The 25,595-nt window shown below is 47.9% G+C and overlaps 1 protein-coding gene across 4 annotated transcripts in view; it reads right to left on the bottom strand.

Moving 5' to 3' along the window:
* TASOR (transcription activation suppressor) overlaps positions 1-25,595 on the bottom strand; it is a 939,357-nt gene that overhangs the window by 838,209 nt on the left and 75,553 nt on the right. For all 4 annotated transcript variants that reach the window (XM_086939126.1, XM_086939124.1, XM_086939127.1 and 1 more), the window contains exon 4: positions 819-891. In XM_086939126.1, coding sequence (XP_086795252.1) covers positions 819-891 — 73 coding nt within the window. The remainder of the gene's footprint in view (positions 1-818; positions 892-25,595) is intronic.

Raw genomic sequence — 25,595 nt, 5'->3', positions numbered from 1 at the left:
GAAAGAGCCCAACAATGGTATTGAACCCGAACAGAGAAGCACATGTCCAAACCAGACGGTGGAAAAAAACAACCTAACAGTGGAGTTGAGGACTATGCGTATTGCAAGCAAGAGGAGAAGTAACTAAACCTTGTGGCTCAAAAAACTTCTTCAAAGAAAAACTTGAACACTTCCGAACACCACAATAGATGGCGGACTTATGCTGTGCATCAAACATGTTGGTTTTCGTTCATTGGCTAAAGTCCCGGATTCACATGCTTGTGAGACTTCCTCAACCTTAAGGTAGAACTATGGTGACTCCAGTGCTGCGATTGGTCTCTACAGTGAGATCTACCGATCATGGTTGCTCTTTATAAGTCTGTTGAGACTGCCAATTGAGATTCTGGAGGCAGTGGAGTGAATTCCAAAGGTCCAGTGGTGGTAGCATAGGTTCAGGAAGAGAGACAGCATGGTGTCTAAAAAGGAAACTAAAGAGACTTCCTGAAGAAATAAAGTAAAATAGATGTCCTACCGCCAGGAAAAAATAGCATTGCTAAGGCAATAAGTCTCACCTTTTCGCTGCCACTGCTAATCTATTGCCTGCACAGTCGCTGCAAAACAAGAGGGGGAAAAAGAAAGCGCTAAGGCATATATACGCATGCATGATCACGTTTGCATGCCTATAAGTCATGAGTTCCGGCGGTACAGTGTCATAACGGATCATCATAACCGTTCCATAAAAGGATACAAAAATCATCCAAAATCCTAGAAGCTGTTTCCAATAACCACAAATACATCAAACATATATACACAACTGATCTGAAGGCAAGATACATTACCCATAGAAGGATTTCCAAGAATTGATATTTTGGAGTGCCCAACCTGTAAACCCTTTTCACATATATTTTGAACCTAAATGAATGAAACAAAAATAAAAATGATTACCGAAAACCAAAGTGAGCATGAATCCCAACGAATCATGCTCACATGTAAAACATTGTGTATATGGTAGATACTTTTGAAGAGCCAAACAATAAAACACAAAGATAGTCAATGTTCTAAGTAGCAAGTAGTTACATCGAAAAGTTCCTACATTAATAAGCAAATTGGAGCCCCAATCAATCTTCATAATGGAGCATTAGGTATATTTTATTAAATTAGCTAGGTATTTGTTGCTGGGTGGGAGAATTGCTGGTGGTGAGAAGTGGTCTTCATTTATAGAGCTGATATATAAGTGCAAGTGGGGCAGGCACGGCCAGGTGTGCAGTCAATTGTATGTAAAAATGGCAGATTCACCCACCACCCCATTTTTCAGTAGATAAATCAAGCTTACTCAGTACTAGTTCCACTTCAATTACTATTCTTGCTGAGTCCCCACTGAGTAGCCACCCGATAACCTCAGTCAAGCCGAAACCAGTATAAAATGTGATCTCCAATAACGTAACTTACTAGCTTCTGCCCAGTACAGTGCAAAAACTGTGCTGTTCTATAAACTTTAAGCACCATGCAGTTAAGGAGATAATATTTAACCTCCCAGGTGCAACTCTAATACATAAAATACGTCTTTAATTGGGTCTAAATGGCATGTACCTGTGTGTACGTCCTTGAGTATTTTTGTCCTGGAGCATGTGATTGTATGTGTGCTAGTGTTTTTGGTAGTTTCTGTATGTGTGCTTGTGTGTGTGTGTGTGCGTCTGTGCGTATATGAGAGTGTGAGCACATTTGTGTGTGCTTATGCTTGTCTGTGCATGTGATGGTGTTTGCGTGTGCATGTACTTGGGTGTTTTTGTACTAGAGCATGGGATTTTATGTGTGCTTGTGTTTTTGGATGTTTCTGTATACGTGGAGGGTTCGTCCCCCCTGGTTGCGGCCATGTTGGCAGAGATGAGAGTGGGGTTCGACGATCTGGATACCAAGCTGGCGGGGATGAATACAAAAATCCAGGCTCATGACCGTAGATTGGATGGGGTGGAGTCCAGGGTCTCGGACATGGAGGACGGACCTCCTCCTCCTTAAAACGGCTGGAACGGGTGGAGAAGATCCTCAAGGACGTCGCCATTAAGAACGAGGATTTGGAGGCCAGGAGTCGCCGAAACAATATTCGCATTCTGGAATCGACATCCACTGGCCGCATGGACACGTTAGTGGAACAACTACCCAGGGCTTTGTGGTCGAACGTGCTCACAGATCGTTGGGCCCACGTCCCAGGCCTGGTCTATCTCCTAGGCCCATCATCACCAGACTCATGAATTTCCGAGACCGCGACACCGCCCTGACCACGGCTCGTGACCTGGGAGAGGTCCATTGGCAAGGGAGCAGACTCTTCTTTTTCCCGGATTTTACCATTATGGTACAGGAGGCCAGGCGCAAATTCCAGGGGGTTAAGGCGACAGTGAAGAACTTTGGTCTGCGCTACGGCATGCTTTATCCTGCTCGATTGAAGGTTGAGTGTTTTGGGGCTGCTGATGGGGCATAAGATCACCCTGGTGGTAATATATGGCTCGAATATTGACTCCTCTTCCTTTTTTCAGTCTTTATTGAATCGTCTCCTCTCGATAGACACCGGGCTTATGCTCATGGATGGAGACTTTAACCTTCTGATGGACCCTGCAAGGGACAGCACTGCTACATCCCCGACACCAAACATCGCGCCCCACAGGCCCTCAGGGAGATTTGTGCACTGTACTCCTTAGTTGACGTGGAACTCCAAATGCACGATCACTCTCCCGCCTTTACACACTATTCTGGGTTCCACAACACTTGGACGAGGATTAACTATTGGTTGGTTTCCCCTGGGGTTGCGGGTTGGATTGGGACAGTCCTGTCTCTCCCCCGCACCCTCTCTGATCATTCTCCGGTGGTCCTGCAGTTGCACATTCCCCGAGCGGGTGGCTATGAGAGGAAGTGGCGATTCCCTGGCCGTGCCCTGATGGATCCCGTTTTTAACAAAGAAGTTAGGCAGGCTATTGAAGACTATTTTTACTTGAACACCGGGTCGGTTGACACATGGGCAGTCCTGTGGGAGGGCTTCAAGGCTTATATCAGAGGGGTTTGCATCTCAAAACACGCTGGTGTCCTGCGCGATCTCCCCTCCACTCTAAGCCGTATCGAGAGGGATATTGCTGCTTTAGACCGCGAGCTGCTTGACGAACCCACTAAATCCATTGGGGCACGACGATTAGAGCGGTGCGTGGAATTTAGAGAAGCCGCTGATAGAGAGCGGTCGTTCCTTAACAAGCATCATGTAGCACGGCGTTATGGTGAAGGCGAGCGCCCGGGTAGGCTTCTGGCCAACACATTGCGTCCTCCCCGTAGCTCCACCTATATCATTTCCAAGGTAGGGCTCGATGGTGCCCCTTTGCACTCCACCCCGGATGTTTGTGACCTATTTCTATCCTATTATAAGTCCCTTTATACCTCTCGATTGTCCGGTGATCTAAGCGATCAAGAGTCTTATTTATCGGAGATCGCTCTGGTTTACTTGGAGCTTTATCTGCAGGACTTTCTTTTGACTCCCATCACCCCTGGTAGTATTGTTGAGGCCATCCACGCCCTGCGTGCCTCCTCAGTGCCTGGTCTCTATGGCTTTTCTGCAGATTTTTACAAGGCATATTAGGACATCCTGGTGCCGCGCTTAGTGGAGGTCTACGCCGAGGCTCTTGAAGTCGGTATCCTTCCCCCTACGTTTCGGGAGGCCGTAATTATTCTATTGCCCAAACCTGGGAAGGACCCCAAGCTCTGTGGCTCTTACAGGCAGTTCTCCCTATTGAATTTGGAGTATAAAATCCTGGCCAAGGTCATCGCCATCAGGTTGTCATTATTGATGGAATTCATTATTTCGCCGGTACAGTCGGGTTTCGTCGCTCATCGGTCCACCTCTCTCAACCTCCGGATATTATTTACAGTGCTGAACAGAACTGAGCCCTCTACCCCCGCTGCTGCTATTCTTCTTGACGCGGAAAAGGCGTTCGACTCTCTCGAATGGCCCTTTTTTCTTTCGATCATGCGTCGTATGGGCATGCCGGAGTGTTTTATCGATACGGTGGCCCTATGAAGTAGTGTGGCTCACTGGTTAGAGGCGGCAGACCCGAGAGCAGAGGACGGCCCGGGACCAGGGTTCGATTCCCGGCGCGGCAGGTTTCTGGACCAGGGTCAGCGGACTCGATAATTCTCTCGCCTCGGTGCCCACTTTGATCAGCGATCACACTCGGCAACTCTGGGCATTAGCTTGCCTCATCTTCACTAACGGCCCCAACAGACCGCCGGGGATGCCTGGTCTCACCCTGGAGATACCCATTAAGGAACCATCTCTCAGGGAAGCCAGGAAGGGTTTCGCAGCGGTCGAAGCACCTTGGGACCCTACGGGTAAGTAGTGCGCTATATAAATGCCTATACATTTACATTTACATTATACATTTATACATTATATACTAAACCCATGGCTAGGCTGCGCCTTAATGGCACTCTGTCTGATCCTTTCCCCTGGTCGCATGGCACGAGACAGGGTTGCCCCTTGTCTTCGCTTCTTTTCATTTTAGCCATGGACCCTTCAGCTCGGCAATTCCAAGAAAAACACCTGCAGCGCGGCTTGCAATTCCGTACTGGTCCTCTATTATTATCCATGTATGCCGATGACACTGTTCTTTATGACCGAATGCCCCATGTCAATCTGGCCCCCTTAATTTTGGAAATTATCCGGTTTGGAGGGTTTTCCGGGCTTAACATTAATTGGCATAAATCTGTTATATTCCCCCTCACGGCAAGCATCACGGCCTGGCGGTGCAAGTTCCCATTGGAATGGTGTGATGATGCGGTTAAGTACCTCGGTGTCGACATTCACCTTGACACCGCCACTATGATCCGCCTTAATTATGGCAGAGCGATCGGCTCCTTAGAATGACAGGTCGCGAAATGGTTACGTCTACCTCTGTCCATAGCAGGCAGAGTCGCTATTATCAAAATGGTAGTTCTGCCCCGGTTTTTGTATCTCTTTAATAATATTCCCATTTCTCTCACCAAGGCCTTCTTTTCGCAACTTCGCTCCCTATTGCTATGCTTCGTTTGGGGGGAGGGGGGGGTTTGGGGAACACAAGACTACCCAGGTCAGTTGGAAGATTCTTACTTTGCCGCCGGACAGAAGTGGGCTCGGTGTCCCGGATTTTTATCTGTATTATTTGTTGGCGCAGTGTTGCTACGCGTTTGCCTGGTTCCACCCGGATGCGCGCATTCCATATCTGAAGCCGGAGGCGGATCTTGTACTCCCGCGCCTGCTTCTTACAATTCTTCCCTCTGGAACCCCAGGATGTCCAGACAGTCTCTACCACGTGCTCGGCTTGGGACAGACTACGCAGACTCTTAGGGTTGGACTTATTATACCCCCCTGCCTTACCCTTGCCCAACTCTTCCCTTTTCCCGATCACTGGGGAAGCCTTGGTCAATCGCACTTTGGATAAGTTCCAAGTGCACACACTCGGGACCTGTTCCCCGACAGGCATGCGTTTTCAATGATGGAAAAGGCTCACTTTAGTGAGAGTTCATTTATGGACACAATTATCCTGACTCTGGTGCGATCCGCTCTCAGGGCCAGGTTTTCATCCTTTCCCACCGCCCCGGTGAAAGTGTAGCAGGGATTCCGTTCTCTTACAGAACTGTGCATAGAGATCCGGAACCTCCGTGAATTAGGGTGACCCAAAACTCACCTTAGTATCCAAAATCCCCTTACCGAGCTAGCTACAGTGTCTCATTGGTCATAACAAACTCCCAATGACTTAGACAAACCAGAACATGAACTTAGGTTCCCTCAGGTATCATGGAACACATGAACACTCTTTCGCTCTATAATCATTTCAAACCAGAACGTGGAGTAAAAGAGCACACGTGCATTTTTGAAATATTTATTATTCAATGCAAGGTTCTCAAACGCAGTATCTTATATAATACAAGAAGACATATTATAAAAATCAGAGTTATCAGCATAGTCACTAATCCATAATAAGCAAATGGTGATAGCATATTATAATGCAAAAATCAATAGAAATTTATATCACCTATTTCTCGCACTCCCTATTTAGCATACTATATTATATCTAAGAAGGTCTCATTTGGGTTTTAGCAGGGCGGGCCCATACCTCTAAATGTCAGGAGGAGAGGATCACATCATCTGCTACCAGCTCTCTACATGCGAAGCATCATCAAGTGTGTTTTACATTCTCAGTAACTATCTTAAACCCGCTTAGAGCCCAATGTTGGCAGCAACTGTATTTGTGTTATGTCTAGTGGTGCGAGGATCAGACCTCCCAGCAACCTTGTGTTAGGTTATTCTTAGAGGGTTCAGCACTCACTGTTCAGACAGTGTACCAAGCACGACTGATAGAGTAATAACATAATATTCTCAAATAAATCACATCTTTCGTCTAGGTTGAAAGCTACAATAACAATTCTGTGTCGTGTGCAAACTGAAGCCAAAGGAAAATATGTTGTTTAAACACTTAATAAACTCATGCTAACTTAACACAGTATATAGAAAAGCAGCATCTGTATGACAAAAGCTCTTCCCCTTACTCTGCTGATTCAGAGCTCGAATGGGGCACATTTGATTTCCAAACTATATCGGCAATGTGTCCCGATTAGGCCTGTGGATGACTCCAGGGTTCGGGCGGCTTGGGAGGCTGACTTGGGCAAACCAATCTTGGACGACCAGTGGGAGCAGTGCTGCAGGGCCACCAGTGACGTCTCCTTGAACAGCAGACACAAATTACTTCATTTTAAGTTTCTCCGCCGGATCTATTTCACCCCCGCCCACTCCCATAGAATTGACAATTCCAGACCACACCACTGTCAGAAATGCTTGTCACCCTTTGCAGACTTTGCACACCTTACTTGGACATGTCCTAAGATTCATCGTACTGGATGAGTGTGCACTCCACGTTGGGAGACATATTATCCACGCAACTTCTGCCTACACCCGAGATTACACTACTAGGTTATGTGTCTAACTTCCCTAGGAAAGATCGTAAGCTGGCTGCACTGGGTTTCCTTTTGGCTAAACGCGAGATTGCACTGTTATGGGGCAGAAGACGCGCCCCCTCACACTGCGCTCCTGGTTGAACAGCCTTGCGTTCTGTAATGTAAATTGTGAGGAATTCAGCACTCTACTTCCCACCTCATCCAGACCAATAGATATTTGGGGCCCATATAAAGACTACATCTCCCGGTGTAGGGCGGCTTAGGACTCTCAGGTGCAGGCCGGCATTACCCCTGAGGGTGTAGGTTAGATCTTCGTTGTCACTGGGATGGGATCTGCACAGGGTTACTTTTCGTACCACGAGGATGTGTTATTGTGCGAGAGGGTTTCTACCTCTGGTACCTGGGCGATGTATTTCTGGTTGGCCTAATTATTGCGCTGTACTCTGTTCATGCCCTAAGGTGTGTTTGATGTTCTCTAACAACAATACATTACCCCAGCTGTCATTTTATGTGCCTTTGTTCTTATCTGACATACCATTATGTTATTCCATAACTGCTGATTCATCCCCCTGCATTGTATCATTATTGTCTTGTTTTTGTGCAAAACTGGAAAATAAAGTTAAAAAAAAAAAAAGTTGACCATAGTTAGTGATGCTCGCATTAAGCTAGCCATAGTTAATGTAGGCCTCGTTTCAAATGACTCATGCTGACATATGCCTTAATCAGCAGACTTCTAACCTCAGGTTTAGATTTATACGCTTCCCTTATTCGAAGCGCCCTTGCTTTTAACTTTTCTTTCTCAAAGATTTGGCCTTTGTCTTTTTGTTAATATTCCTAGACTTAAATGACAATTGGTGGATTTCATTTGCCAACTTTTCATATTCCATTATTATTTTATTAACTGTGCTTCTGCAATATAAGTTTAGAAAATTCGGAACCATTTGTTTAACTTGATTCGTCATTTTCACTAAGCAAATTATTCTTACACAGAGTATGAGCTGAACTCCACAAGATATCTCTTTATTTAGTCATCCGATCAAGAGTTAATCGAAGATGGTCACTCCCAGGCAATTCCAGAGTATGCAGCCTTACGGCTAGAGCGGTCAACCTCGAAGCTGGGGAATCGGGTTCGAGTCTTATCAATGACGCTCAACATCCTGTGGCAAATCACTTAATCTCCCCGTGCCTAACAAAAATTAATGAGTCCGCAGAGCGGGTAGGCATTGGTGGGTCAGTAAGGAATCTGCAGCTGGATATTGTCTTTACCGGATAATGCATTAATAAAGGTAAGTAACTTGTTCATCTGATGGAGACTGCCAGCTGTAGATTCCTTACCTTTGAATATATACCCAAGCCAAACTTCCTGGTGGAGGGCTGTGGACAAATACCTAGACTAGAAAGTCCTGCAGGAGAGAACGGGCGAAATGCCCATCCCTGCAGACCAGACTTCCCAGGCAGTGGTGTTTAGCAGACCTGCAAATCCCTGAACCTAGGGATCAAGAACCTAGCCCTTGGATGACTGGTATTCACAACACTTGCTGGAGTTCGAATAGTTAAGTGTCAGAAAGAAAACGTTTTCTTCCTTGAGTCCCCTCACTCACCAGGGTTTTCCCACGGTGACATGCTTCATCATTGGGGCCATCCCAGTCCTCTACGGACTGAGGCGTGCTACGACTTGCGGAATTACGTAGGAGCACTGAAGTGATGGACTAAGTGTAGTGCAGTCAGTGTAGTGAAGTGGAGTGGGTTTAGAAGTGAGTTAAAACTACCTATCTAGTGGGAGACGATGATTTATTCTTGCTCCTAGAAGGTATTATTAAAAAGCATTTGCAATGCAACAGGTCTCGCATCTTTTAGAGTTAGAGCTATTGGCATTGTACATGACAATGCAATGCCTTTTACATGTGTGTTTGGTTTGCAGTGTAATGGATGTATGAACAGAGAAACAGCTGCAACACTATCTAGAGGACTAAGAATGAGGTATTGGGGAGGAGCTACGCTAGCAACCAAGATGGCCGCCTAGGCTCCCGGCTCCGCTGACCTCCGTCTCCAGACATATGATCCTGTCATATATCCTGATCGTACGCCCGACCTCCGTGTAAATGAATCATTGCTGAGTCTGATGGTGCAGTCCCAGGAATTTTATCGCCCCGATTGAAGGAGTTGCGACGTGTTTTGGATTTCGGCCTAACCCAGCTTGTGAGCCGGGGCCTCGAGTACTGGCCCAGCCGGGCCGCAGTTGAACAACATCGGTCGTGGGACTTAGACAGGGTCCGGTCTCTTGCAGTGTAGGTTATCCTGGCCCGATTCTGATGGCGGTCACTTGGTCTAATCGGCACTGAAGGAGTGGTAACAAGATTCGTCTGTAGCTGTGGGGGGTTGTCCCAGTCCCGGTGACCCGGTTTGCCCACCGCCGGGGTCTGCTGGGTTGGGGCCCTAGCTCGCAGTAGCAGGATACAGTCTGAGGCTGTCTGACTGATAATGCACCCTCCGTTGCCGTCCGTCCCGCTCTTGCCCATTTCCCCGGAGAGACCCGGTACTCCGGGGTGCACGCCCATGTTTGAAATCGAACGAGCGGAGATGGGTCGGACAAATTGTGAGCTGTCATTGAAGACCGTACTTGCCGCCATTGGGGCACTTCATTCACATCTGGAAGCCATTGTTAACAAAATGATCGCTGGTAAGATCGAAACTGGGCGTCCAAGTCTGGGCTCTGATCCATCGCAAGAGCTACAACGAACTGAGTTTTCCACGATGCATATAGTAACGGAGGACGAGGGCCCCGTGCAGGAAGAAGTATTGTCGCCCTTTGTCAGTGTGCAAACGAGGAGTCGCAGACTTGGTTCTTCGACAGGATCGCAGCATCTACCATCGCTACAGATCGGGGTAGATCTACTTGGTTCTTTAATCCTGGGGACATCCCATTGGTGACGGAAGGCAACAACGTCTTTTCCCTCCCTAGCGATTTTATCACATCTATGGCGGAAACAACAGCTGGACTTAAGGTCGTTGAGGGAGATCCTATGTGTGGCTGTGGTTTGCAATAACTCCATGTTTTTGACTTGTCCCAGACTACACTTTATTGAACTCCCTTCGACCTTTGATTCTCCTGGGATTGCGATGGTGTTACCAGTTAGAGTTTGCATGAACGATCGGAAGGGCCAAGGATGAGATTGTTTGCCTGGGTCTGATTTCGGGGCTTTGGAGGACACAGGGCTTGCTACCATAATGCTTACGGGAGGTTGGGCGGTGATTAACGTTATGTTATGTTATGTTATGTTATGTTAGTGCTATTTGTATTGCGCACGGCTGCTCCAGCGAAGGAGCGTCCCGGCGCACCGACAAGGTGGCGAACACAACACAACTGGGGAACAGAAATAATTATTAAGAAAAAAGGGGAGTGAAGGATTTAACAAAGCTCAGAAAATAAATGAGTTTTAGCGGCCTTGCGGAAGGAGAGCAGGTCACCAAAGGTCCGGAGTTTCAAAGGGAGAGCGTTCCAGAGTGCGGCTGCCCGCACCTTAAAAGAGCGACCCCCCACCCGACTGAGTTTGAACCGAGGGGCTACCGCTAATTCTTGGTCTAGCGAGCGCAGAGTGCGGCCCGGGATGTAAGGGCGCAAGAGATGGTGCAGTAAGGGAGGTGATAGGCCCTTCAGAATTTTGAAGGAAAGGCACAAAACTTTAAAGTGGATCCGCTGCCTAACGGGTAACCAATGCAAGGCTCGCAAAGATGGACCGGCCGAGCAAAACCTAGGAAGACCTACGATCGCTCTGGCCGCAGCGTTCTGCACTCTTTGAAGTCGGGTTAACTCAGCCTGGTTTAATCCTATAAAAAGGGAGCTGGTATAGTCCAACCGCGCCAAAACCGTTGCTTGCACCACCAATTGACGAGTTGCGGCATCGAAGTATTTAAGGGCAGGGCGCAGATTGCGCAGGATGCTGAAGCAGCAAGCCGCCGTCCTTTTGGTGTGGCCAACGAAGTTGAGGGAAGGGTCCAGCCAAACACCAAGGTTTTTGATCTCCGCAACCGGAGTGGGGGTCGGCCCCAGCTCAGAGGGCCACCAAGTATCTCCCCATAGGTCCGTCCACTTCCCAAAGATCATCACCTCCGTTTTTTTGGCGTTTAGTTGGAGACAGTTGGACGTCATCCAACCAGCCACCGCCCTGAGTCTTTCTCTGAATCTTGGGGCATCCACCCCAGAGTCCCCGCTGATCGTGACCGCTAGCTGGGTGTCATCTGCGTACGACACCATGGTCATACCACAGAGCTTCACAACCTCAGCCAGCGGCCTCACGTAGATGTTAAACAACGTGGGGCTCAGTGAGGAACCCTGTGGGACCCCAAGAGACAGAGGATGACATTTGGACTGGTAGGGCGGGGACGCCACACAGAAGGAACGATCCCTGAGAAACGAACGGAACCACTGGTGTGCAGTGCCGATCACCCCTATCTCCTCAAGACGTTGCAGGAGAATGGCATGGGAGACCGTGTCAAAGGCGGCGCTTAGGTCTAACAAAACAAGCGCCGCCGTTTGACCTGCATCCAGAATTACCCGAAGGTGCTCGACCATAGATAACAGTGCTGTCTCCGTACTTCTGGCCAGCCCGAAAACCATTCTGGGTGTCATCCAGAATGTTGGCACGCGACAGATGACCAGTGAGGGCGGTGTTGACATGCGCCTCCGCGAGTTTGGCTGGCCACGGGAGAAGCGAAATCGGGCGGTAGTTCTCCGATTTTGTAGGGTCGAGAGATGGTTTTTTCAAAATGGGCATTACTACCGCATGCTTCCATTTCAAAGGCACCTGGCCTGATGATAGCGACGTGTTGATTAAGTCGCAAACCGGGCGAGCAAAAACCTGGTCTCTGAACATAGGTGGCTTGAGCGGGTCGTCCGGAGACCCCGACTTAACTCTGAGAGCCAAGGCCGTGTAAGACTCCAAAGAGAGTGAGGGGAGAGAGTCTAGCACCACCTGATCCAACCGGATGGGAGGCCCCAAACTGGTTTGTGCAGTGGAGGAGGGGAAGGCCCTATATATGGTCTGGACCTTCTCCAGGAAGAAAGCCGCCAGCGCTTCACAATGAGTATTGGAGCTGATGGAGTTACCGGCCGGCTTCCTTGCCACAAGGTCTTTAAGGGCCTTAAAGATGGTTTTAACAGGATTCCCACTATTGCGAAACTCCAGAGCATAGTATTCAGCCCGGGTTCTACAAACCGCGCGGTGATAAGACTTGACCGCAGCCATATACAGGGTTTTTTTGCTGCTGTCATACCTCTTCCTCCAGTCTCTCTCTGCACGTCTGCAGACACTTTTCAGAGCCCTCAGATTGCCATCATACCAGGGACTGGGGGCGCGGGAGCCACACTTACTGGAAACCATCGGGATAAGGGAGTCGAGGGCCCTGGTCTGTGATGTTTATAACTTCTGACTGCCTTTTGTTTAATACAGGGGTTGTTCGTTTCTGGCGGGGGGGAAGGGAGACCGGGAGCCTGTATGAAACTCGCCTCCTCCATTTTTTCTACTTTTAGAACTTAGTTAGTTGGGGAGATAGGCACACTGCTAGTTGGGGTTAGGCTATTGCCATATGCAGGGGTGCAGGGTGGGGGGATGGGTCTATTGTTTTGTTTTAGATTTCGTTTTTATAGTTTTATTTTTTTCTACTCTCTCTTCAGTCCTCTTCAATAATAATGGGGAATTATCCTGATCTTGTCTATCTTCTAATGTCTGGTGAACATGCTAGTTTTACTATCCGGATTCTCTAGGTGGGCAGGATCTGAGGGTTTGCCCCTATGTTGGGTCGTAGATTGAAATGCCGTAAATCCCGTTTTGTAATTATTAGCGCAAGCGTCTCAGTTATTCTTTTATTGCTCCTTGTTTATCCTGTTTTGTACCTGCTCGCCTTATTTTCATGTTTTATTGTATGGCATCAGATAGGTCTATTCCTTTTTCTTGTTTCTTAAAATAATAAAAAGATTTATAAAAAAAAAAAAAAAGAATGAGGTATTACCACTGGGAGGAGAGACACAGCTGCAGCGTTGTCTGGAGGACAAATAATGGGGAATTACTACTGGGACCAGAGACACAGCTGCAGCACTGCCTAGAGGACTTTGAGTGGGGGAGTTAGGGACGGGACCACAGAAGCAGCTAGCAGCACTGTCTAGAGGACTAAGAATGAAGAACTGCCACTGGGAACAGAGACAGCAGCAACACTGCCTAAAGGACTTGCAATGGGGGAATTCCCAATGAGAACAGAGAGCAGCATTGTCTGGAGGAATTCGAATGAGGAATTGCCACTGAACAGAGACACAGCTGCAGCACTGCCTAGAGGACCTAGAATGAAGAAATACCACTGGGACCAGAAAAGCAGTTGCAGCACTGCCCATAGGACTTAGAATGAGGAATTACAGATGAGACCAGAGAAGAAGGTAGCAGCGCTGTTTAGGAGACTTAGAAGGAGGAATTATTAACGGGACCAGAGACGTAGCTAGCTCCAAAGGACTTAAAATGAGGAATTACTGACTGGACCAAAGAAGCAACTGCAGCACTGCCTAGAAGTCTTAGAATGAAGAATTACCACTGGGACCAGAGAGGCAGGTAGCAGTACTGCCTAGAAGGCTAATTATGAGGAATTACCACTGTGACCAGTGACAAAACTACAGAAAAAGGGCAATAATTACTTTTCTGTATGGTTCATTTATTACTGTTTTTCCCAGTTTCTTATGTTTGGTCATTATCTGTGAAATGCATAGTACACGTTGTTAGCTGAAGGTATATTAACCCTCTGCGCTACCTAATGTCAACTATAACTGCCAAATCACAATTTTCAGATTTATTTTAGCAGGTAAATTAAATAATACAGATATGTTAGCACTTTGAAAAATGTTTACAAACTGCAGGAAGTACAAGTAACTCAGCTGTAGGTTTCTAAATTATGCCTTTCTATAACATGGACCCCTTTCACTGCAAAAGCAGCAGTCCCAGTGGCAAGAATGTTCACTAGAGAACAGTATTTATTGCATGATAAGGCAATGTTCACATACAGATTTCAAAGAGTGTGGGACAGGTGTTTTGATGTAAAACAGTTCCCTGTGTGAAAGTCCCACACAGCCTTCAGCTGGCCTGAATGAAATGCGCAAGAAGACACTGGAGAAGGGTGTCAAAACAAAGGACTGTGGTACCACAGGAGTTTGTATTAGAAAATAAAATTGCCTGCCAGGCATGTGGACATGCAGCTATCAAACTGTGTTGGAGATCTGATAATAGCCCCCAATAGGGACAAAGGGCTCTACTGGCCAATATGCCTCAGAAAACAAAGCCCTGTCGACTAGTGAAAATGACCACATACATACACAGATAACCTATGTAATACAGACAAAATAACAACCCACGCATGTTCTCTGACAACTAATCTATTTAGCTCTAAACATAAACAATATGTATCTTCAGAGCGGGCTAAACAGATGCACACCCTACAGCCTGGACACCATATTATTCATCCTTCAGGGAACATCGAGAGAACTTTAACAACTTCATTTATGCCCAGGCAGCAGCCACACATTGAAAAATGAACACAATAATACAGTTCCAGGCAGGGCAGTGCTCCTCAAGCTATGGACGGCTTAGTCCAACAGTAACAACAACAGGAAGGATACGGTCACTCTGCCTATGGTGGAACCAAATACTGATCCTGAACCATTTAAATGCCAGGGCCGAGCATACACTGAACAGCGATGAAAATACATTTGTTCTTCGCCTTTCTGCAGGTTTTGATGAATGGGTTCCGCTGGACTTGCTCCATCGGCTGGGAGCCAGCAGTGCTGCATAAATGCCTGGATTTCCGTGCTTCGCTGTCTGGGGTACGCTTGAAGGAAGAGCGGTTCTGATGTGTTTGATGGAGCCCACAGACCAGAGATGCCCGCTGTGTTTGGAGGCATGCGACCATCAGCAGGCAGCCCATGATAGGCTCACAAAAACAAGTCATAAACTGGAATGCGACATAGGAACAAACTACTAGTGTGTGCAGAGTTTTCTGCTGCGCCACTTCACAGGGGTTGCTGCTGCCATCTTCCATCGTCGTCTCAGCACAATCCGTCCACAAAAATAACAAGACTTTACTCCACGCGTGCCCTGATAACGCTGCTCAAATACTTGCAGGAACGGGGCTTGTGAGCAAATTAAATGTTTATTTAGAACATCTGCCAAAGTGAAGGAATGTTGTAATACCCCAAGGGCACAGTTCATTAAATATGATTCACTGACTGAAATTAAAACCAACCCACGGCCGTGGCTCCTGAAATCCCCCGCACACCTCCCAGCTCCGGCGATGAGACACACTCGCTGAACAGGAATCCAGCGAGCGCTAACGAAACCGAAACTTACGGCGCATGGCAAAGTCGCATTCCGACACCCGCGACCCAACCCCAAGGTGCGCGTCGGAATCAGACTCTGCCATAGACAATGCTGCGCGCGTGGCCAGCTCTTGTCTCCCCTCGTTGTCGGCTGAGCCGACAGCTATAGTTCTCTCAGCGAGAGAGCGCTTTTCGCAGCGAACCCTAAAAACGGGGTAGAACACTAGGGGTCCTAATTACAATGAGTTAAGTGTACCTAGCAATTTGAGTCAACATGTTTCGAGCGTTCCCCAAGCTCTTCGTCAGGACTACACAGGGAACCAGCCCTGTGTTCGCCACTCCTAGTTGCAACAGTAAAGCTTTTGAACTTCTTAACAAAAGACTGCCAGTTCATTCTTAACAGAGCGGTAATCGAAGAAAAACAGCAGATCAAGGAATTGTTGCTTTTTCCAAGGTGATGGTTTATGGGTCTGACTTTGAGTTTATAGCTGCTGCTATCTAATTCCAATTGTCTATTTTGGTAAGGCACTATCATTACTATTCCTATAGGATAACTTCCCTGATGAGTTTTTGTTCCCCACAATAATGATCCTTACTAGTCCGATCTTTGATCATAGTCGATACATTGCCTGGATGGCTAATTTGACCTAGATTTTCCTTACATTTCTGTTTTCCTTTGAATTGAAAGAGAAACATCTTAATTGTCATAAATATAGACAGAACGTATTAAATGTGTACAATTTAAAATCATTTCTGCAACTATTCATGAATGAAAGTGTATCAATGCAGCTTGGCCTTCATACTTCTGAATATTTTGTTTGAGCAATGTGACCAAGGTTATGCTATGTGTATGCTATTTTCTATAGCTTTGGAAGTTCGGGGCCTTGTCCGGCGTGGAAGCCGGGGCCTCGAGTAATTAGTGAGGCCGACTGAAGTGCAACAACAGCGAGGGCCGCGGACCACCTCATATCGGCCCGGCCCGAAGTGTTCAGTGAATTTCTCGGGGGCTTCGGTGGGCCCCCTTTGTCTCTGCCGGGGAGGCGAGTGTGAGCTGGGGGCTCTCGAGACGCGCCGGCCCGGTCAAGGAACCATCTGTGGAGCTGCGTGGTGCCAGGGCCGTCCAGGGACATACGCGGCCGGGACTGTGAATTACGTGATGCCGCTCAGCCCTGGTTCTTAAATGCACACATCCCCGGGGGGCTAGAAGACCCCGTTGAGATCGGGGGAGTGTTAGGGTAGAGCAGAAGGGGTGAAAGCATTGAATACTGAGCCTACCTTACCCCGAGGAGCTCAAGGACAGATGGTGCCAAGGCAGCAGTGTACAGGCTCGCAAGTGGTGGAGTACAAGTTGGTGGCCAACTTGAAGAGAGATCTGCCCGGGCCAACTTGGGATACCCCCTTTGGATGTATTGTGCTGCCAGCACTTGGACCGGTGGGTACCTGCAGGACGCCAGCTGGCTGCCCAGTTTCGGGGGAAGAAGAGTGTCCAACTAAGTGACTCACACTGTTTAACTGTGCAGCACTCTCCAGATCGGTAAAAGGGCACAGAGGTGGATAACTGCCGAGCACAGTCACGACATTGTACAACTCCAGAGAGGTGAGCTAGTAGTGGACTGTGCGAAGAGTGACGGTGGAGGTGCGTTGTTGTGCTGTCTGACCCAATCAGAGTCAGTTGTTCGCTGCGAGTGCATTGAAGACTCTTGAAGAGGAGTAAAACCCTTGAATTGTGGCTCACTTCCTGGAGGATGTGGGAGCGCTCTTGCCTGGGTGACCGAACTTGATATAGTGGCGGCCTGGAGGGGGCGAGATGATATGCGGACAGTCAGTGGGCAACAGGGGACTGTGATAGATCTGATACCCTGACCTCAGGGGTGGAGTTCAGCCTGGCCTAGTGGAGCAGGGTGGCAAGATAGCGACGAAGACAGAGTTGACAAGCCCCTACATCGGTTCTCCAGGGGGCCCAAGACCATCCAATCGAACCGGCTGGATCGCTACACTTTACCTAGAGGGTCCCCGGTGGAATCGAAAAAAACCCCTTAGGGAGGGGGGAGGGGGGTGACTCGGAGGACACTTTTGCCCCCATTGAACCAACACTGACGGATCTTATGGCGGCTATCAACGGGGTTCAGGCGTCCCTGGGCCAGAAGATGGAAGCCCTAGACAGCAAACTCGATACTGTCACGATCGAGATGGGACTGATAGAGCTGACCTTACGAAGGCCAACCAAAAGGTTAAGTCACTGGAGCTCCAGCCGGGCAGCCTGATTGACGACGTGAACTTGCTGCAACAGGAGGTGCGGGGCCTCAAGACCACAAAATGCCTCACGGATCGCAAGCTGGACGATTATGAAGGAAGGGTCAGGCGTAATAACGTCTGTATTCTTGGGGTACCCGAGAAGTCAGAGGGCCAAACCCCGGATCGGTTTATCGAAAGTATGGTTCTGAAGCCTAAGGGCCTTAGTCATTTTTTTATGGTCGAACGTACCAGGGGGGTAGGCCGAGACCGGGAGCGCCCCCTGCCCTAGGATTTCAAGGGTTCTCAATTTTCGAGACAGGGATGCGATTTTGCAGGTGGCTCGTAATGCACCTCCCTTGAAATATGAAAACGCAACTCTCCTTCCCAGATTTTACCCAAATGGTGCAGAAACAGTGTCAGAGCTTCGTATCAGTGAAAAGGAAACTGAGGGACAAGGGACTAAAATATGCTATGATGTTTCCGGCCCGTCTCCGAGTGGAGCTCCATGGGAAGGCCTGGTTCTTGGACAATCCGGAGGTGGAGGCGGACTGGTTGGACAGTGCACACGCAACTGATGAGGAGAGCCGAGACCGGGGCGAAGCAAAAGAACAATGACCTAGTCTAAAATGGTGTCAATGGGGCTTAAATACTAGTATGTAATGACCGGAGGATGGGGCGGGAATGTAACGGCTCTCCTGACATGCTGCGCTGCTAAAGATGTCGCCATAGTTTGAGCTGAGATGGGGTTGCGGCGGCAGGGCAGGGAGCGGGGGGGAATAGCGGGCTAGTTTGGGCCCTCGCTCTATTTTCTACATTTAGTTAGTTGTAGATTAGTGTTGCGTTGATAGGGGGCGACGGGCACACTGCTAGTTGGGGATGCGCGTAAGCTGCATGCAGGTGTGGGTTTTTTTTCTATTGTGTGTCACATTATTAGCAGTCTGTTTTAATTTTTTTATATTTTGGATTGTTGATGGCATCATTATATTGTGCTTGACTAGCATGCAGCAGACAGAGGATTGTCACTTCCTTTTTATACACGATGATGGGGGGTAGGGAACTGAAGGTTTTGAGTTGGAATGGGTTGGGGGACAAAATTAAACGTAGTGCGGTTCTTCAGTATCTTAAACGTCACACGCCGGATGTGGTCTTGCTCCAAGAAACACATTTAGTGGGTAATTCATGTAAGGCGATGCATAGAATGGGGTACAAGTTGGTGGCCCATGCAGGATTCACGTCTGGATCCAGGGGGGTGGGCATCCTGATTCGGAAGTCGCTCCCATTGGTGATAGACTCCACATTAGAGGACAACAGAGGCAGATATGTTGGGGTTACAGGTCGTTGGGAGGGGCATGTTCTTACCCTCTTGTCGGCGTATGTCCCCCCCGGGTATGCAGGCCACTACATTAGTTGATTTGGGAAAGCTCCTGCTAGAACTGTCGCTAGGGCTTTTGATCTTGGGGGGTGATTTCAATGCAGTGGTTTCTGGAGTTATGGATAGGCATCCCCAGCGAGATACGGGGCGCACCTAGTGATGGCTGCCCGACTTTCTTGATGCAATGGGTTTAGTGGATAGCTGGAGACTGCTCCACCCAGACCAGAGGCAACACACATTTCACTCTGGTGCTCACTGCAGTCTCTCCCGCCTGGATTATTGTTTGGTGCCTGCAGCTCAGGCATCTTACATCACTGAATCTGTTCATTTGGCCAGGGGTATCTCCGATCATTCCCCGCTCTGGTTCCGGTTTTGTGTCGCTTTGGGATCGGCGGGTAGGGTAGCCCCTATTAACCCCTGGTATATGCCTAACCCCAAACTTCGTAAGGACCTCATTAAGGGTCTAGATCATTATTTTCTGGAAAATTAAGGATCGGGCTCCTCCTCTGTGTCCCTCTGGGAAGCCTTTAAAACGGTCATCAGGGGTCAGGCTACTATCACCGATAGCTGGAACAAAAAAGGAAAGGAATAAAGATGTTGAAGCGGAGACGGAGATCGGTCGATTGGAAGGGGAACTGGAACAGGGGGTAATCGGGCTAAATTGCATATTCTGAGCCTTAAGCAGCATGATTTTAGATCTCTGGTTACCGATAATGCCAGGGCTCTCGGCAGGGAGCAGCAGGGTAGGCTTTACGACCTCGGGGATAAGGCAGGGAAACGTATCGCTTGGTTGGACAAAAAGGACAGGGCGGAGCGTGTCGTCCCAGAACTTGCTACAGCCGAAGGAGCGTTGCTTACTGATCCTCAGAGTATTGTCGATGGCTTTGCGACATATTTTCAAACTGTGTATACCTCAGTCTCGGATCCGCCGGAGGAGGACTCCCATTTGCTGCTTCGTGATACACAGTTCCCGTGTTTGTCCAGTGAGGACCGTGATTTCATGGATAGTCCCTTGACAGCCGACGATATAGCTCAAGCTATTCACTCCTTGAACTCGGGTAAGGCACTAGGACCAAACGGGCTCCCAATTGAACTATACAAGCTAAGGCCAGATAAGCTGGCTCCTTACCTTAAAGGTATGGTGGTTGAGGCCCCGGAGAAGGGGATACTGCCTTATGATCAGAGAGTTGCGTCGGTGGTGGTGATTCATAAGGAGGGTAAACCAAAGACTAATTGCGCCTCTTATAGGCTTATTTCCTTATTGAACGCTGAGCCCAAAATACTTGCCAATCTTCTTTCTGATAGGCTGGTAAAAGTGATCAGCGGACTGATACACCCAGATCAATCAGCCTTTATTCCCCACAGAAATACGGCACTGAACTTACGTAGGTTGCATGGCGTGATAGCCAGGGCTCACACTCTGAGGGAACCGGTCATAATTGCTTCACTTGATGCAACAATAACTTTTGATACCGTAGAATGGCATCATTTGTGGACGGTCCTGACTAAATTTGGATTTGGCCCAGACTTTATTCGCTGGGTGCGTTTATTGTACACTAAGCCGCTCGCTCAAGTAGTGGTTAATATTCGTGTTTTGGCGTCCTTTCTTCTCGGTCGGGGCACTCGGCAGGGTTGTCCCCTTCTTTTCTCATTGGCCCTGGAACCCCTAGCGGCCTGGATTCGCTGGGAGCCATCTATTCGGGGCATTCGGTGGTCCCCCGATTGGGGGACCAGATCTCCTTGTATGCGGATGATATTCTGCTTTATCTGACCTCCCCTCGGAAGTCCCTCATTGTTGTGCGCGATGTCCTGGCCTCTTTTGGTAGGAACTCGGGGGAAATCTCGCTTGTTTGTTCTTAAAAGGAGAGACCCCGGTTCCTCCGCAAAATTGTCCGATCCAAATTAATCCGGGCAGGTTCAGGTATCGGGGGATTTTCATCTCTCTAGTTCCGGCAGTCCGGTATGCTAAGAATCTCCTTCCCTCTTTGCAGAGGCTTAGGAGCGACTCTGCTAATTGGAGGAAACGTCCTCTCTCATTGTTGGGGCGAGCGGCTCTCTTTAAAATGATGTCTCTGCCTCGTTTCATTTATGCCCTTCAGAATAACTTGGATGTAGTGCCGGGTAGTTATTTCCGTGAGGTGAAAGGGCTGCAGCATAGTTTATTATGGTAGGGTAGACCCCGTATTGCTTTAGCTAAACTGACGCTCCCATGGTATGATGGAGGCGTTGCCTCCCAGACATCAAACAATACTACTGGGCTTCCCAGCTGGCTGCAATCAACCAGGGAACATATGGGCCCATGGCCAATCCCAGCTATGCGATGGATAAGTGGCTCCTCCCCGGAGGTAGTTACAACTAAGGGCACTGTACTCTAAGTCAACGAAGCTGAACTTAACAGGGCCAACTAAACATGCAGTGCAGATCTGGCATGATGCCACAAGCTCTTTGAGATGGAGGGACAGGTTGACGCTGGCTACCCCACTTTTTGATTCGGAACGCCTGGGTAAGCTTTAGAATACGAGAGGATTTGATAAGTGGGATATGATAGGGATCTCAACAGTTAAAGACATCTGGGGCAAGGGGAAGATTAAATCATTCGAAGAAATGCAGGTCGAATTTGAACTGATGGGAACTGAGTACTTGCGCTACGCGCAAATCCAACATTCATTACAGGCAGCCCTGCCTGAGGATGCGGACCTACCGGAGGCCTCACCTCTCGAGGATAGAATTTTAGATGGTCATCTCCCCGAAAAAACTATCTCCCTGATGTATAAGAAATTAATTAATCACAGGGCAAATCTACTTAGGGAGTTGAGGGATAAATGGACGCAAGATGGCATAGAATTGGATGATGAGGACTGGCAAGCGGCTGGGTCCTCTCCAAAAGTGGTTGCTATCCCTGATGCGCGGTTGCGGCTTGTTCAGTTAAAAATACTACACAGGGTCTATGTCACAGGCCCCCACCTTGTCCGGATGGGGTTATTGGAAGTAGGATTGTGAAAGACGGAAGTGTGGTCTTGTGGGTACATTCCTCCATATCATCTGGGAGTGTCTATATATCGTCTAGTACTGGGGTAAGATCCATAACACTATACACGAGGTCTTGGTGTTCGCCTTGCTACCAGAGGCAAGGAGATGTCTCCTTAACATATGGGAACCTACTGACCTTAACTTGGCACAAACAGTGGACCACACTAGGTTTCATGATAGCGAAAAGGAATATTGCTCAGCAGTGGGGATCCGAGCTGCCTCCTACCCTTGAGAGTTGGAAAAATGACTTAGATTGGTGTATGTTTCGGGAGAAGACTGTTTACACAGAGAGAGGCCGGCCTCGAAAATGGGCATCAATTTGGGGACTTAGGAATAAATATAGAGGAGAGATCTGTGTGCCACCTAGAGATTCTGTTTTTGATGTACCCCCATCCCCGTGAGGTTTCTGACTTGTCTGTACCTTGATCCCCTCTCCCCCCAGGGAGGTTATATTGTACTATGTTGTGATTCTTCTGCACTGTATTTTTTCCTTTTTTGATGCCTTGCTCTAATAAAAAGACTTATTAATAAATAAAAAAATCCTCTTCTTGGCACTGGACATGCAGTTCTGAAGGGCTGTGAGCATATCCAAAAGGTTCTTCATCAGAGTCTTCCTCCTCCATAAGCTGGGATGGAAGCAACGGAGACACATTACTTGGTTAACGGTGTGTTCAGTAGTCAAATGCCTTATTTTCTCATGTTTTTACTTTGTCAACAAGATTGTCAAAGGCATGGGGGTCATCGATGGCTAAACCATAATGTCCATGGACAGATTAGACGTCAAAGTTGTTTTTGTCGACGACATTGGCGGAAATGCCATCGTAGATCGAGACACTGCCTTGGATGACGAGGCTGTAGTCACATTAAGCGTCAACAGTTTAGTCAAATGGCGGACAAGGATGTCGGAGACAGTGCGAATACAGTGGCAGTGAACGCCGATGGCGTTGTGGATTTCTTCATCGACGACGGCGTTGACTACAATGGTGCCATCGATGGGGAGTATCTCTTAAACAGTCTGTCAGGAGGTGAAACAGAAGAGATTTTTTATAAGAATGCTGCACTTGAAGAGGTGGTGTAAGTGGCTTAGACCTGGATTTTCTGGTCTTTATGAGGCAGCATCTTGACCCTTTTTCTCCTTATGCTCTTTTTGAGGAGATTTGGAAGGACTGCACCTGTAAGACACCTGGGAGGTCTTTTTTTAGGCTTTTTAATGGTCGCTCATAAGAAGAGTGTGAATGGGGTGACCTCTCCCACTTATGTGACCTTTTGGAGGGGATGTATGACATTACAACGCATGCATTTACATCGCATGCCTTTACAACGCAATTATTACAACGCAGTCCATTACAACGCCTAGTGCTTTGGGGCGCTGGATAGTGAATAGTTTAATTTACTATTCCAACTCCAGTCCCCGTGGACACTAGGGAAGGTTATTGGATAGTAAATTAACCTATTCCCTATCCTAGAGCGCCCCCCAGAGCAATGCGTTGTAATAGTTTGCGTTGTAATGGTTGCGTTGTAAAGGCTCTGCGATGTAAAAGTTGCGTTGTAAGTGTTGTTCACCGTCGATAAGGATGAGGCCTCCTCACTGTCATAACTCGATACTGGCTCTTTCTTTGCCTTAAGCTTTTGCTGCCAAATGAGCATGCGCCCCTCACAGTCTTTCAAAGTCTTGTTAGAAAAAGTACGACATACCTTGAATTCTTAGGCCTTATGATCTGGATAAAGGCAATAAATGCAGTCCTAATGAGGATCATCTGTATGAGGGCCTATTCTAATAACAGGTACCACAAGGCCTGAAGAGGAGGCTCTTATCCTTAGCGAACGTAAAAAAGTGACAAAACACAGATCTAAAATGAAGGACAAAAGAAACCTGTATCTATCTTGAAGACAGTCAGTCAAAAAACTTTATTATCGGCTGAAAACCATAAAAGCGAAAGATACATAATTGCATAGGACAACCAATTGATCAACAGTGAGCAGCATTACAAAGTGTACATAGTTAAACAATACGCCTAAAACAATAAATAGCGTTTAAAACCGATATAAACAGATAAAAATAGGCCACTCAGAGTAATATTAAAATTCCCTAGTAAAATACGCAGACGTACTAGACAGTTAAAGCAGCTTTCTCCTTCATTTTGGCTCCTCTAGAACACCACATAGAGAACAAGTATCTAGAGGTAGCAAACACAGTCAACGGGGAAGTGTCATATTTCAACAGTCTAAACACGTCCCTGTAATCCCTGAAGTCCCTGGACTTGCATAACTGTAGGATCCATTTGGCTCTAGCCTTGGAGTACGAAGGGCAGAAGAGCAGAACATGCAGATTCGTCTCTTCGGCATGTTCACACCCCGGACACAGGCTGGATGCATGATGAGTCATTGACCACTTGTTTGTTACTGCCCTCACTGGGAGAGATCCATGTCTAAATTGGACATACAATTTCTTCCCCAGTGGGGGCTGTATGTCGTCCAAGAGTTTCTCAAATTTATACCTATCCTTGACCTCGAGAAAGTTGCTGGTCAACCTACCCCAAGATGGACTTCATGCCATCTGTTCCAATCGGAAATGGTTAAGTGCTTTGACCAGTGTCCTTTTCGGAGTCATGGCAGAAGAGGGTGCGGGGGAGAGCCACAGATCTCCCTTCCCCAAGGCCTGGCATAGGTGTTTAACATGCTTTAGTCAAGGGATTTTTCCCACACCCCTTAGCGTCAATAGGCGACTAAGTTCCTCCCAATAGCTTGAAAGCTCAGGTGTGGACCAGAGTCTCCTCCAATACAATAGAGGACGATTAGGGATAACTTCATGTATGGGGACCAGACCCAAGTCAAGGCGTAGCGGAATCAGGGGTGTGCTCTGTGGGAGTCTCAATAGACGCCTGATGAAACTATTCTCAGAAATAGAGAGTGAGGAGGCGTTGGCGTGGCCCCATAGCTCTACACCATAGAGTGCCCCACCTTCCGCCTGTGCTTTATAAATTTCTACTGGAGGTCCCAAGATTTTAGATGAGCACTCGTTGTGTACCTTTAGAATGCCTCCCGCAGCTTGGGCCAGCTTCATATTTGCCTTGGCTTTTTAGTCCCCCATTCCATCTTATCATTCAGTGTTAGCCCTAAATATTCAAAAGTAGAGACTCTTTCAAGGGCCGTGCCATCCATGTGGGGAAGGGGACAGTTTGGAATTAAAAACCATGAATTTGGTTTTGGTCAGGTTGTTCTCCAGGTTTCTTAGTCTGCAAAAGGAGCAAAAAGCCTCCAATGTTCGCTGTATGCCCGTTGAAGATTTTGATAGCAAGAGGGTATCTTCAGCAAACATCAGGGCTGGTATCTTTCGGGCTGCCAAGCTGGGAGAGTCTAAGTCCCGCGCATCCCAAAGATGTCTGATCAACCCATTAAGAAAAAGCGAGAAGAGCGTGGGGGCCAACATGCACCCCTGCCTCACTCCCTTTTCCACCGGAAAGGCGGCCGAGAGCTCCCCATTCCTCCCGTACCTCACTCTTGCAAAAGTGCCCTGGTGTAAACGTTTAAATAAATGGCACAAATAGGCTGGAGCACCCATCTCCAACAAAATAGCCCATAGCTTCTCCCTCTGGACCAGGTCAAATGCAGATCGGAGGTCTACAAAGATCAAATACAAACTACCGGCTCCCGTAGTCACCG

This window comes from Lissotriton vulgaris, chromosome 9 (assembly GCF_964263255.1).
Source record: "Lissotriton vulgaris chromosome 9, aLisVul1.2, whole genome shotgun sequence".
Classification (NCBI taxonomy): domain Eukaryota; kingdom Metazoa; phylum Chordata; class Amphibia; order Caudata; family Salamandridae; genus Lissotriton; species Lissotriton vulgaris.
This window is presented reverse-complemented; position numbering and strand designations above follow the sequence as displayed.